The sequence below is a fragment of the Pelophylax lessonae genome (assembly GCF_965119305.1).
Source record: "Pelophylax lessonae genome assembly, chromosome: 4".
In the NCBI taxonomy this organism is placed as follows: Eukaryota; Metazoa; Chordata; class Amphibia; order Anura; family Ranidae; genus Pelophylax; species Pelophylax lessonae.
The window spans coordinates 183,378,400-183,392,820 of NC_138771.1; the positions used below are offsets into that span (position 1 = coordinate 183,378,400).

The 14,421-nt window shown below is 34.8% G+C and overlaps 1 protein-coding gene across 2 annotated transcripts in view; it reads left to right on the plus strand.

Moving 5' to 3' along the window:
* Positions 1-12,862, plus strand: part of SEMA3E (semaphorin 3E) — a 217,190-nt gene extending 204,328 nt beyond the window's left edge. The window contains exons 14-17 of one of the 2 annotated variants that reach the window (XM_082255417.1): positions 1,626-1,792; positions 4,758-4,825; positions 7,167-7,306; positions 12,218-12,862. In XM_082255417.1, the coding sequence (XP_082111543.1) occupies positions 1,626-1,792; positions 4,758-4,825; positions 7,167-7,306; positions 12,218-12,673 (831 nt within the window). In that variant the 3' untranslated portion in view covers positions 12,674-12,862. The remainder of the gene's footprint in view (positions 1-1,625; positions 1,793-4,757; positions 4,826-7,166; positions 7,307-12,217) is intronic. The other variant, XM_082255418.1, reaches the window with a different exon arrangement.
* Positions 12,863-14,421: the final 1,559 nt, after the last annotated feature.

Below are 14,421 nucleotides of genomic sequence, written 5' to 3' on the forward strand. Positions count from 1 at the left end.
GTAGCCAAGCAAATTCTAGTTTCAGCTTGTTCAATTAAGCTTTGACAAACAAACCTGGAAACTGATTGGTTGCACCAGATTTCTCACTCTCCAGTTTAAGTAAATCAACCCCAGCATGTCTACCTACACAACTTTTATTAAATTAGCTGGATGGAATGTATGATACAGTACAGTGTATGGGTGTGGCGGTGATCAAGCATACTGAATATATATATATATATTTTTTTATGCTTTCTTTTGTTTATTTATTTATTTATTTTACACATTGTGACCAGAGCAATACAGTGTTACCACAGTAACACTGTACTACCCTGGGGGAATGATGAGGATTTTTTTTACACATTATGGTTGTTTATACCAGTGAATTTCACTAGAATAGGCAACCATTTTTACTGGATGAAACTGATACATTCAGTGAGTTTTGTTGTGGTTACCTGTGATTGGTCACATCTAATCACATGGTACAAATGGGCTATGATTGGCCCTGTCTGTACCACGGAATCACTGTGACCAACCACAGCTATCAACATAATTGTACACATTGGATGGCATGAAAGGAAGCCATCCATTGTTTACAATTATCATGTGATTTGCTGTGAATGGTCACAGCGATCACATGGTACCGGCAGCAGGCCGATACACTCATCAGTCATCAGCTATGACCAATAGACAAAGCTAGTGACATATTACGCTACAGCCCAGCCCTACAACTGCATGGGAGGCCATCATATGATGTCCACCCTGATTGACGAACGTCTCGTCAGGCCATCATTTTGCTATAGGCTGGGTGGGAACTTGTTAGGCGCTATACTGTATACTACTATGCAAATGGATGATATATTTATATATAGTATCTTGCAATTTATTGTTATGCAAACTGTTTGCGCTATATAAATCCTGTATAATAAAAATAATAATAATATTGAATCAGCGGCTGGATCAGTGGTTAAATTGTTAAGCGATTAATTTGTTATGGAATTACAATAATCAATTATTAATGTTGCAACTGGATGATGTGGAGGTATTTAAGCATCTTTATTTAAATTTACCCGTACCTCTATACACAGACAAGATTTGCACATAATACATAATAATTTGATATGCCAGTTCTTCAGATATACACTAGTGTTAAAATTTCATCACAGTGAGGTACTCTCAGAAAAGCTTCCTGTGACTTTATATTGTTTATTGGTATATATTTATGCATAGTTATGTATTCATGTATTTATATAATGCATGAATAACTAACTTATCTGTTTTATTCTAAAGGCTCCTTTCACATCTCTGTAATTTATATTAATAATCAATAAAACTGTCTTATATTTTAGGTAGATGATTATACTAACTTTTTTAAATTAATTCTCACAAATAGAATTCAACAAGGCATTCATCTCCACCATTTTTGTAAAATGATTACATACTGATAGATCTGTATCCCTTATTTGGGCAGTCATAGACTGATAATTGAAATCTTTAAACTTTAATTTTAAAAAGGTTTCATTTTTAAAGGGGCTGTTCTTTAGTTGTCAGGTTAAAGTATGAAGACTTGATTAAAAAAAAAAAAAAAAAGGACCTTGATTTTTATAAATGAAATATTCATTAATTTCTTGATTTTACATTTTCAGCAACAATTGTATGTTGGATCTAAATTTCATGTAGCTCAAACAAAGCTCCACCATTGTGAGATGTATGGCACAGCTTGTGCAGACTGCTGTCTGGCTCGTGACCCATATTGTGCATGGGATGGGATGTCCTGTTCCAGGTATTATCCCTTAGGTACACATTCCAAAAGGTGAGTACAACTACTGAGTAGAAACATTAGCCAAAACAAATGGTATAGCAGTAAAAAAAAAAAGTTACTTGTACATTTACTAAATCAATGCATTTCACAACTTTTAATACTTGTACAAATTATTAAATCAATAAATTGCAATTATTTTGCTACAACAAAGTTGAGCAACTGACTAATAGGCAGGAAGTTTTTTTAAGTTTATGTGAATCCTAACAATGAAATTCTCTTATTAGATACCTTTTGATCTGTTAAATACACAAATAAGAGCATTTTGTAATACTGTATTTATTCAATTAGTGCAAAAAAAATTCTGTTGATCTTGCCAGAAACTCAGAAATATTATGTGTTCTGCCATGCCTTCCTAGTTTTTCTCTTTGACTATAGAATAATTATTGCCCATGTTATAGAAAAATAGTATTTTGATAAAATCAAAACAGAAAAAATGAAACTCTCTGCTAGTGATCTTAGTTCGGCAGCTAGCAAAGGAAGGCTTAAATATGCAAATCCTAATAAATTATCAAATATAATTGCAGCACCAATATTAATATAATGTACTATCAATTTTATTGTGAACAAAATAATTTTTGTAAAATATATAATAAATGAACAATGCTATCAATCAAAATAAAGTGCCAAGTGTCTTATTGTGCAAATCCTGCACATAAAAAATGATACAATAAAATGTATAATCAATAATCCAAAAAGTAAAGTGCTAAATGTCTCATGATACAAATCGTGATGTAATTATAATGGAATCTTCAAATATTAAAAAACAAATGAACTGATAAAAACAATCATATAAATGGCAGCTAAAAACGCGATTCACTTCTTGTGTAAACATGGTAATTAAAGTCATATCCACTAACACAAAAACAGCCAATATCGATGGAGCACTAACCAGAAATGCAGCCTTTATGCAAAAAGAAATACTCACTAAATAAAAACAACCAGTGCCTATTCATCTCTCCACCTCAGATGGATTAAGCAGCTAGAAGTCACCTATGTACATCAGATCCTGTCCTTGGAAAGGATGCCTATACTTGCTGGTATTCTATACTGTCTCCCTCACATACAAACCAGAGGAACCAAACCCATAGTGCAATGCCATTTATTTAAAAGAAAATGTGTCACATAGAAAGCTAATAAAGCCAGAGTGTTTATTATTACTATTACTGGTTACTATCACTGGTTAGTGGTTACTAGTTTATTATTACTACTATTATTACTCATTTTCGATGTCAGGACACACACTGGAGGATTTGTTTGAAGAATGATATTGGCTGTTTTGGTGATGATGAATACGACGTTAAATACCAATTTCTGTTTACACAATAAGTGAATCACATTCTCAGTTATCATTTATATGACTGTTTTATTCTGTTTATTTATTATTATATAAATGTTTTATTGTGATTTCATTATGATTTGGAGACAGGTAGCAATTTACGTTTTGGATTACTGATTATACATTTCCTCTGGATCAACTGTGGGTATAGGATTGTGTATATGGGATTGTATGGTTGATTTTTTTTATTTATTTTTTTATTGGTTGAACTAGATGGATTTGTGCCTCTTTTCAACCTGACTAACTATGTAGCTATGTAATTTTATTGTATGTATTTTATGCACACAATTTGCACAATACAACTCTTTTTTTATTATACAGGCACTTTATTTTGATTGATGATATTGTACATTTATTATATATTTTATAGAATTTATTTTGTGCTCATTAGAATTCATAGTAAATGATAATAGGATTGCCACTGCAATTATATTTGCTAGAGATTGAGTATTTTAGCAAAAGAAAACAGCATGTCTAACACTACTTAGTGCACAATCATGTTGTGTGTTGTCAGGCTACAACAGGACTTAGTGAAACTTATGATACATCAGCTACCTGGCTCATTCAACGTAGTGTCTTACTGGCAGATAACTGTTCAATACTTGCAAAGTGATAAAATATGGGGAAATCTAAATGTATTACAGAGTTTTACTGTATACACTTTTTTTGCCCTGACATACACTTTAATTCACAAATGCTAAAATGGTATAGTTGCACTACATTTGAATGTGCTTTCTGATTGTAAATTCTGTAAATGAAGCAACTTCCTTGGGACAGAACCCTTAGGCCCCTTTCACACAGGCAGACCGTTCAGATACGCCTGTCAGTTTTTTTTGGCGGATCTGAACGGTCACCCCATGCATCTCTATGGGGCATTGGATGTCAACAGAGACATGTTTGCTGACATCGGCTGACATCCAATCCGATCCAATCCGTCAAAATATTTATATTAACGTAATAGGTATTATATGCATAAAATAGGACTTAAGCTAGTCATATAGGGTTTGAATTTCAACTGATTCCTGCTAAATTGGGTATTTAGGTAGCTGTGGGTGTCATGACTATTTGAATTTAATAGCCAATAGAACAGATTCCTCCTATTCTGGTTAGCATGGATGGGGGAAGCATCTCATTTTTCCCATTTAGCCAGTGGGGCTACTTTTGCTCTTACTTATTAATAAAGTTACTAATTTAAAGCATTGGAGCTAGTGGGTTAATTTACGGAAAAAAAAAACAAAAAAACAGGTTGTTCGCTTTGCAAGGGAATTTGCTCTAAAGCTTAGAACCTCTGCTTACTTCCATTATTCAATAATGTGAAATCAAAAATTATATTTTTTATATTCCTTAGACGTGATTGGGTCATTTTTTTTTTTCATTTGTTTTGTAAAACATCACCACCTTCACTAAGCTCTGGGCAAATTCCTCTACAATGTGTAACTTCTCTTACAAAGTGAAAAACCTATTTGCTTCTAATTGTTCAACCCCAGTATGTAAATTAGTCATAATCATGCCAATTCCAGCTGGGCTTAAGGTGTACTTAGGCTAATGTGCTTAAATGATGTATTTACATACAGCTTCCACTATAATGATGTGCTGTTAAATAGTTTATACTTTTCACAGACGTTTTAGAAGGCAAGATGTTCGACATGGCAATGCAGCCCAGCAGTGTTCAGGACAACAGTTTAATGGTAAGTTAATATGCATACAGTATACATTTTCTTACATTTTTAGGTCAGATAATATAAAGATCATTTTGTGAAACTCTACACTAATAAAGTGTTTTTATTTACTGTATATCCAGGTTTTAAAAGCCATAAATGATTAAGACTAGTACTAATAACTGACATCACATTTTGCACATGGAAGTAAAATAATATTTTTTCCCTTGCAGTCACACTAGCCCTCCTCTTGCAAAAAAAAATCCATATCAGTTCCATATCAAGAAACAAATCTACCCTAAGAAATACAAAAAATGAAAAATACTTTTTCTTCTACCCATATTTCTAAATGGTATGCAATCTCTGTTAGTGATTTTTAGCCTTGGATGGCTGCTGTCACTATGCTATTATTACTTGATAGACCGGGGATGTCCTATGATTAGGTTGCCCAGCAGATGAGCTTATTCTCTGTATTGTACAATGTGCATATGTATACTATGTTCACATCCCAGTCCACTGAAAAACGTAAATAAAGAATTTAAAGAAAAGAAAATGGTATGGTTTAAAACATTGTTAAAACAATAAATCTTAAAAGAACCAGTAAGTATAGAAATATGGAAACTATTAATGCTAACTTGCTTTTGAAGGCATCATTTCTATGAATGGCTTCCTTTATTACTTACTGTATTTTCCAGCGTATAAGATGACTGGGCGTACAAGATGACCCCCCTACTTTTCAAGTCAAACACAGGTTTTGGGCTATACTCGCCATATAAGACTACCCCCCCTTCCGAAGCAAAGCAAGGCAACGCCATATACGCCGAGCATAAAAATCCCAAAGGTAATTAAGTAAGTGTAATCTATGAAAGCCCTGGCTGTCTGTGCCCTATTCATCTGCAAGGTACCGTAAGTACCATAAATGTACTCTCTTATAAATCTCCAAGGCATTGTAAGTAAGTTTTACCAGTAGATGTATAATCTCTCAAGGTGCTGGGTGTGTGGAAATCCTGTACCGGTATACCATATGTACCGTAGCTTCGGCTACATACAGTATACCGCGCTTAGCCAATCGCAGTGAGCGATGTATTTTATTATTGAATGCAAAGCCTGCTCGGATTGACGGAGTCAGAGAGAGTAACATAATCCCGCCTCTCTGACTCCGCCAATCTGAGCAGGCTATGCATTCAATAATAGGATACATTGCTCACCGTGTTTGGCTCAGCGCGGTATACTATGTAGCCAAAGCTACGGTACAGTATACTGGTACAGGATTCCCGCACAGCCAGCGCCTTGAGAAGATTATACATCTACCAGTAATACTTACTTACATTACCTTAGAGATTTATAAGAGAAAACATTTACGGTACTTGCGGTACCTTGCTGATGAATAGGGCACAGACAGCCAGGGCTTTCATAGATTACACTTACTGAATTACCTTTGGAATTTTTATACTCGGCGTATAAGTCGACCCCCCCATTTTTGGGGGATTTTTTGGAGGTTCAAAAGTCATCTTATACGCCGGAAAATACAGTACTTATTTATTTGCACATCTAAAAATGTTTGTTCCAGGCCAGATAATAGTGAAGCAATGACTAGAGCCCTGGAATTTGCATCTAAAAAAAGAAATCAGCAGTTGCAGTTCATATATTCATTTGTCCCTTTAACATGCAAACCAGTGGTATCATCTATAGGCTCCAAATCTTCTAAATCTTCTAATGGCAATTTTGCAGAGGACAGCATCCTGCATGGAAACTAGCTCTTTTGAAGGAGAAGTAAAACTGCAAAAGCATAATTGTGTACACCTCTCAAGCCTAAGTCTTTGCTTGCCTGCGACCGTCAGGTGCTATTGTAGACTGCCAAAAGACTCGCTCCAACTCCCACTTTTTTTGACTAAGCAATGCAACTGCACTCCATCTTCCAAGGATTTTATATGTCAGAGTACATGGCCCCACCAGGGCCTCATTCATTCACATGTTTTACCCAAAGGGCTTAACCATAGGGTTGTGATTTTGATTAAATTGTTATGGTTATGATAAAGCTCTTTGGATTCAAGACACATTAAGAAGACACATCAACAAGTGAGATTCTAGTGGAACTGTGTACTTTCTAGTACAATAAAATTGTCAATATTTTACAGGTACAGAAAAGGTTGTAATGACTGCACATAGTGTTTGAAAACATCACTCAAAATATAATCATTTATATTGCTTAAAGTGGTATTAAACCCAAAAACAAACCTTTATTATACTTCAGACACTCTAATACAGGAGGTGTGTTACTTGCCAGATCATCAGGTGAAAAAGAAAGTTAATGCAGCCACAATATTAACTTTGATAATTTGAGAATGATTTCTACCCATTATTCTTGTAGGAGAATCTTTAGGAAAGACTGAAGAGTATACAATATATGGCGTTGAGCATAACACTACCTTATTGGAATGCATGCCACGTTCATTGCAATCTAAGGTCATCTGGTTTGTACAGAAAGCACACGAAACAAAGAAAGAGGAGGTAATATAATTTTAAAGCCTGACTTAATATTAAGTGAAATGCAGTATTTGCTTACAAAGATTTGATGAAGAATTGTTTTTTCTCTCCTCCCTTCTGCTTTCTTGAAAGATAAGCTTCTCACACACAAATAGAACAATGAGAATGAGTTAAATGTAGGAGCTACACTAATATTGTACATTTATATACTGTACATTTATTAACACTTATATACCCTGCTACCCAATCTACTGACTGTTAGTTTAATTTCTGGGACCTGCACCAATGAAGACCTTCAAATCAGCACAAATATTAAAATATAAATATAAACTGCATAACATGCTAATATAAAGCAGAAGTGAATAATTAGGGCCTCGTGTAGTAGTGCAATTCATACAAGTGAAACACAAACACAAAAATTAAATTAAAAAAAAAAATCAATAAGTCCATATAAAAAATGTGAAAAAATCAGTAGAAAAAAGAGAGAATAAAAACATAAGTCTACAAATATTGAGCAATAGTATCCAGTAATAGAGGTGTCACCAGTGCAGAGACCCAAACAAGCACTATCCACCAACAGGTGCAATGGCCGCTCACCTTAAATAAAGTTAATATGCACATTTATATTAGGCAATCCAGTTGTAGAAATTCCCTCCATGGCAGATAGTGACCATGGAGGGAATTGGGTTGGGAGGAGCCAGGTGACGTCACTTCCAGTCTTCGGCCAAGACCGCAAGTTTGAAATTTTCTACACTTTTGATCCGGGGACCCTTTGGTTCTATCTGAGAAGGCTTACCTGCATTTGTTTGCCACTCTGTAAGTTACTATGTTTTATAATAAACCTTGATTTTTATATACTACACTATGGAGATGCCTATGTGTTTTACTTGAGTTGGTCACTGACTGACATTGAGGGAATTTCTACAACTGAATTGCCTAATATGAATTTGCATATTACCGTTAATTAGGGTGAGCGGCCATTGCACCTGTTGGTGGTTAGTGCTTGTTTGCGACTCTGCACTGGGGACACCTCTATCACTGGATACTATTGCTCATTATTTGTGGACTTATATTTTTATTCTCACATTTTTTCTACACATTTTTCACATGGACTTATTGATTTTTTAAATTTTAATTATTGTGATTGTTTTTCACTTGTATTAATTGCACTACTACACATGGCTTTAATTTTTCACTTCTGCTTTATATTACCATGTTATGCACTTTATATTTATATTTGAATATTTGTGCTGATTTGATGATCTTCATTGACACATGTTATATATATATATATATATATATATATATATATATATACAGTATATATATATATATATATATATATATATATATATATATATATATATATATATATATATATATATATATATATACAGTATATATATATATATATATATATATATTGTTGTAAAATATAGAATATATCTAATATTTTTCTATCGTTAGTCGTTTTCCGGATAATTAGCATTGATAGCCAGCCTGACTTACAAACAAAGTGTGAATTTATTAAATTACACAAATGGCATCAACAATACAATGTAAAAGGTATAACAGTTCAGTTCAGTGTAGGTAAAAATATAAGGAATAAAAACAAGCAATACTTCTGATAAATGTGTCCAGCTTGAAATCATGGCTGTATAGACATGTGTATGTTCCTCTATGTCCTTCAGTGTAAATCTTTAAGCACAGGAAGAAGCAGAAAATTACGTCTCTAGGTTTCAGAGAACAAACACCTGCTTAAGTTGTCAAAAAGTCTATGTATAGTTTTTGTGGAGAAGAGGTGATGTGTGTGTGCTTTTCCCTAGTCTGTGTATCTGTGTGCCCTGCTCAAATGTCAATCTCTTGGCAATGTATCTTACATGTAGACGTCATAATCTCAACGCTCAAAACCTTGTATGGCATACATAATTTCTGCTAACTTCAGTTATTCTATACAAGAGGAGGTACTAAACTCATAAAGTCATATATGGACTTTGATTGACAAGCCCACATGTAACACTCTTTTCTTGTAACATCTAATGTGGCTGATGTCACGTTACACCATATAACCAAAAGTCTATACAAAAGTAACACATTTTACCAACTTATACCAATATGATTAATTATGACTGGGATTACACTAATCCTAACTAACATTATTTAAACTAATATATGTATTATTCCTAGTATTACATGGATCCTATTCTTGACTTCCATGACTTTCTATACCAGATACCTTATATGTCATCTCCCAACTAGCTACATACCCCAGAATTAGCTGACATTTTACTGCCTCAGCTCAGATGAAGAACTTTTATCACTCGATCAACTGATCAAGGTCATTCACACGTATTAATATTATGATTAATCATAAAACCACATATATTTTACAAGCTTGCTGTAAATATAATATAATTCCAATAAGTGCCAAATTATGAATTTGGAATAAATATCTAACAGTTGTTTAATGTTTTAGCACCGATTTGATTTTTTATGATTACTGTTAGTGATGAGCTTCGTGTTCGAGTCTAACCTAAGACTCAAACACTGCCTTTTCGCCCATTCGCCGAATGGCAAACAAATGGGCTTCTTCTTCACGGGAACCTTGAGTCCCCGCATCCATAATTAATTTAATAGGTTTTATTTAATATCCATAATTATTATTAATCGTCCGCTGGCCAGGGAATCAAACCCACAGCCTCTCATTTGCAAGCACGTTATTCTAGCACCTACGCCACCGAGCCAGCTGTTTAACCTAAGACTCTCTCTGCCTAACTAACTTCTATCTGAGTTTGACAGCTCTTTTATAGGTCTCTGACGTCACCAGCACCCCATAATACATTGCTCAGGGGCAGTGAATAAATTACTGACGTCAATTTATTAACTGCACCTGAGCAGTGAATTATAGGGTGCTGGTGATGTCAGAGCCCTATAAAAGAGCTGTCAAACTCAGATAGAAGTTAGTTAGGCAGAGAGAGTCTTGGGTTAATGAGCTGGCTCGATGGTGTAGCTGGTAGAATAACGGGCTTGTAAGTGAGAGGCTGTGGGTTAGAATATGGCCAGCGGTGATTAATATTAATTATGGATTTTAATTAAAACCTATTAATTGTCCCCGCCCCTTCTGACGTGACATCAGTAATTTATTCACTGCACCTGAACAGTGGATTATGGGGCGCTGGTGACGTCAGAGCCCTATAAAAGAGCTGTCAAACTCAGATAGAAGTTAGTTAAGCAGAGAGAGTCTTAGGTTAATCAGCTGGCTCAGTGGCATAGCTGGTAGGATAACAGGCTTGCAAGTTAGAGGCTATGGGTTTGCATCTCCCCTGGCCAGCGGGTGATTAATACTCACTTGCATTTAAGCCTTTAAAATGAGGACTTGTGATTGTTCCTCTTCGCTAGATCATTTCCCCTATTCAAGATGTTCTGGTTTCTGGTGCGAACCGAACAGGGGGGTGTTTCTCTCATCACTAATTATTGTTATTGTATGTGGTGACACTACAGAGATTGGCTGATATTGCCTGTTATTTACTCTTTATCTTTTATATAGATTATTTAATATTTTGTTTTTGTGCTTTCTTTGCTTTACCTGCAGATACTGGTTAGCGCATTGGTTTACTGTTCACAATTTCTGGGATCTGTAATCAGTTACTGAATCATTTATGTCCTATATATTGTGGTCTTATGTAGAAGTCTGGGAAGCAATAACCCACACAAAATGTGGATGTATATGTTGTTTCCACTTTCTAAAAGTAAATTGTACCAGACTTGCAAGAGGCAGATCAGGGCTTTAAAAATGTAAAGGTAAATGCTGTTTAAAGGTAAAGTAATGTGTTATAAGCAAATACATATTTCAAGCTAATATTGCAATATTTCCTTAAAGCCTTTTAAATGCTAGATTAGGTAAAGCCAAATCAGTCCGTCAGTCCTTTTTGTCTGTGCCTCTTTGGGGAAGATTTCCTTTTACTTCTGTCCTTAAGACACAACAGGAAGTAGGAGGAACTCTTTTCAAAGCTAAGGGGAAATCCCCTCATAGACAGTTGTTGGAACAGGCATCTTAATTTGAGGATTTTCTTGTGAAAACAATGTGGATTTTCAATTACTTTCTTGCTGAAGTGTATGGTTACCAGGACATGTACAAAGGTTAAATATTTCCAGTAGAGACACAGACAACAATTTCCAAAAAATTACACTTTCTTAGTCTATCCAGAAATGTAAAAATGTGAGCTGTACATCAAAGGACTATAATGTAGCAGTAAAACTTTTTGAAGTATTTTTTGGTGGGTTTCTTTTCTTTTAGACTGGTTCCTCCAACTGATTTCTACTCTAATGATCTGAACTATGATATATGCATGAAAGAAAGAAAAAACAACAATAAGAAATGACTTTTTAGTGATTTTCCATTATTAAAGAGGTTGTAACCCCCTTTTGTTTACAGTTTACCTATAGGTAAGCCTACATTAAGGCTTACCTATAGGTGCTATAAATATCTCCTAAACTTGCACTGTTTAGAAGATATTTACAGTGCATGCAGCCGATGATGTCATCGGCGCATGCGCTCTGAAGGAACGGCCACCCATGCCGTTCCTTCAGATACCAGTGCCGTGAATGGCAGCTCCCGCGCGCATGTGCGGGAGTGATGTAATCGTGCCCCCGGCCAATCAGATGGTCGGAGGACGAGATCCAGGAAGCAGGATGGCCAGACATGTCGGCCGTCCTGTCGGCACTGTGGGGGCTTCCTTTTTAGGTAAGTACTTCATAATGAACTAGTATGCGATGCAGCTCATTATGCCTTTGTCTTTACAGGTTTTTTTTTTTCCCACATTTTTTAAACGGGTTTACTTCCTCTTGAATTTAACATTACCATTTAAGGTACTTGCATGTCTACCAAAAATGCACAGTAAACAAGAATACTAATAATTACTTTTCTTTTCATAGGTGAAAACAAGTGAACGGGTAATATTGACAGATTATGGGCTTCTGTTTCTAAAGCTCCATAGAACAGATGCTGGAGTGTATTTTTGCCAAACTGTCGAGCATAGTTTTGTTCATGTAATAAGAAAAATGAATCTGGAGGTTGTGGAGGAAGAACGTGTGGATGAAATGTTTAACAAAGATGATGAGGAAGAGACAGTAATCCAAAAAATGCCCTGTCCTGTGCAATCCAGCATTCCTCAACACTCTAAGCCATGGTACAAGGAGTTTTTGCAGCTTATTGGATACAGCAATTTTCAAAAAGTCGAGGAATATTGTGAAAAAGTATGGTGTACTGATAAAAGAAGAAAAAAGCTAAAAACTCCTCCAAGCAAATGGAAATATGTACAGCAACAGGAACGACGATCACGTGGAAAAGCAGATAATCACCGCATGCCACGGAGCATACTGGGATCCTAAGCCTTCTGTTTATTTTCTATTTATGACTGTTATGGCATTACACATTGCTGAACAGTTCTAAACACAAATTCCTAAACTGAACTTTGCTGTAAACTTTCAACAAAACCTTGACTGTGTTGGCATTATGTAAATATTTTTATATATTTTATTTTTAAGGGGCTTTAAGTATGTCAGCAGTTATTGTTTTACTCTAAAATGACTGGGCCTAGTTTTTAGGGATGTACTTACAAACACAAATATGTATTATACACACACAAGCACACACACACACACTATATAAAAAATAGAAAATAAATAAATAAATACACAAACGTTGGAAGAAAAATGTAATAGATACTGACCTTACATCACAGCCTCTTGCATATTAAGCTAGACTAGGTGTTATTGGGCCTTCTAAGCATCCCCAATCTCATGGCAATGTTATTTTGCACAGCGCTGGAGCATTTTCTCAGGAGACATGGTATTCTCAGCTTTTCCAGGATTTACTAATTAAACCCAATGACATCACTTTTGCCAGCAAGAACCTGCTGGAAGCCAAGGTACAAAGGGACTATTTTTAATTGTTCCTTCCAATGTTTTGCAAGCTTAGCTAGGATCTTTAGTAGGATTATTCCTCTTCCAGACACCCTAAAACATATCAAAAGCCCACATTCTCTACCCATAGCTAAAACAATATATTTTGAGTGGACTGATTTTCCTAACACTGCATGGTATACTTTTTTCCTTTGTTATTTATTCAAATATGGGATGCAATATTAAAAAAAAAAAAAAAACATACTGAAGTTGATTTACTAAAGGCAAATATGCTGTTCATTTGCAAGGGTATTTTTGCTTTGCAAAGGACTCTTCTCCAAGCTTAGTGAATGAGATGAAACTCTGCTGATTTGCTGATCTAATTATGTACACGTAAAATATTTTATTATTTTCTTTGCACAAGTGAATTTTCAGACATTCACTAAACTAAGAAAATTCTCTTTGCAAAGTGAAAATTCTCTTGCAAAGTGAACAGCCTAATTTACGTTCATAAATCAACCCCATTACATCCCTCTTCCTGAAAGCAAATGTTATACAATATTGCTTTTAAGTTATTGGCAACGCATTTTCAGAAAAGTGTGCCATATGTTGAATATTTTAGAATGCCACAAGAGGAAATTATAAGCACATGAAAATTAAATAAGTATTTAGAATGTGACATTTCAGCTTTTAGTAGCTGCAGATGGATTTTTTTTCGTGAGTTTACCTTTTTTCATGGCAATTGTAAGAGGTTCTACTTAACTTTTAAATATCTTATGTACATGTGTTTAGCAGAGGTCATGTGAACAAGTGCCTAGGCATCTAGTAACATGACCAGCTTCCATGATATCCTAAAGCAGCAGTTTCTGCAGGTACTAAATTTCATGGATTCTGATGAAAACATTTGAACTTTACATTAATATTGTTTCAGGACTATGTGCAAAGTTTTCTGTAAATTCCTGTAGTGCAATATCTATATGAAATCCGACGAGGTGACTTTTTGTAAAATAAGTGTGTGAAATATGTTTTTTTTTTTTTTTGTACTTAACATTTTTCTTAAGAAATACGCACAGAATTTGTTTTTATAACTGAAGATTTCTACATGTAAAATTTTTCAACAATTACAGAGCAAGTTAATATTACTTATAGGTGTATTTTGTGCTTGGGATAGTGTAAAGTGTTTTTTAAACAATGCAATGTTTGATTAGATCTTTAGGAAGAAAAAAAATATTTAT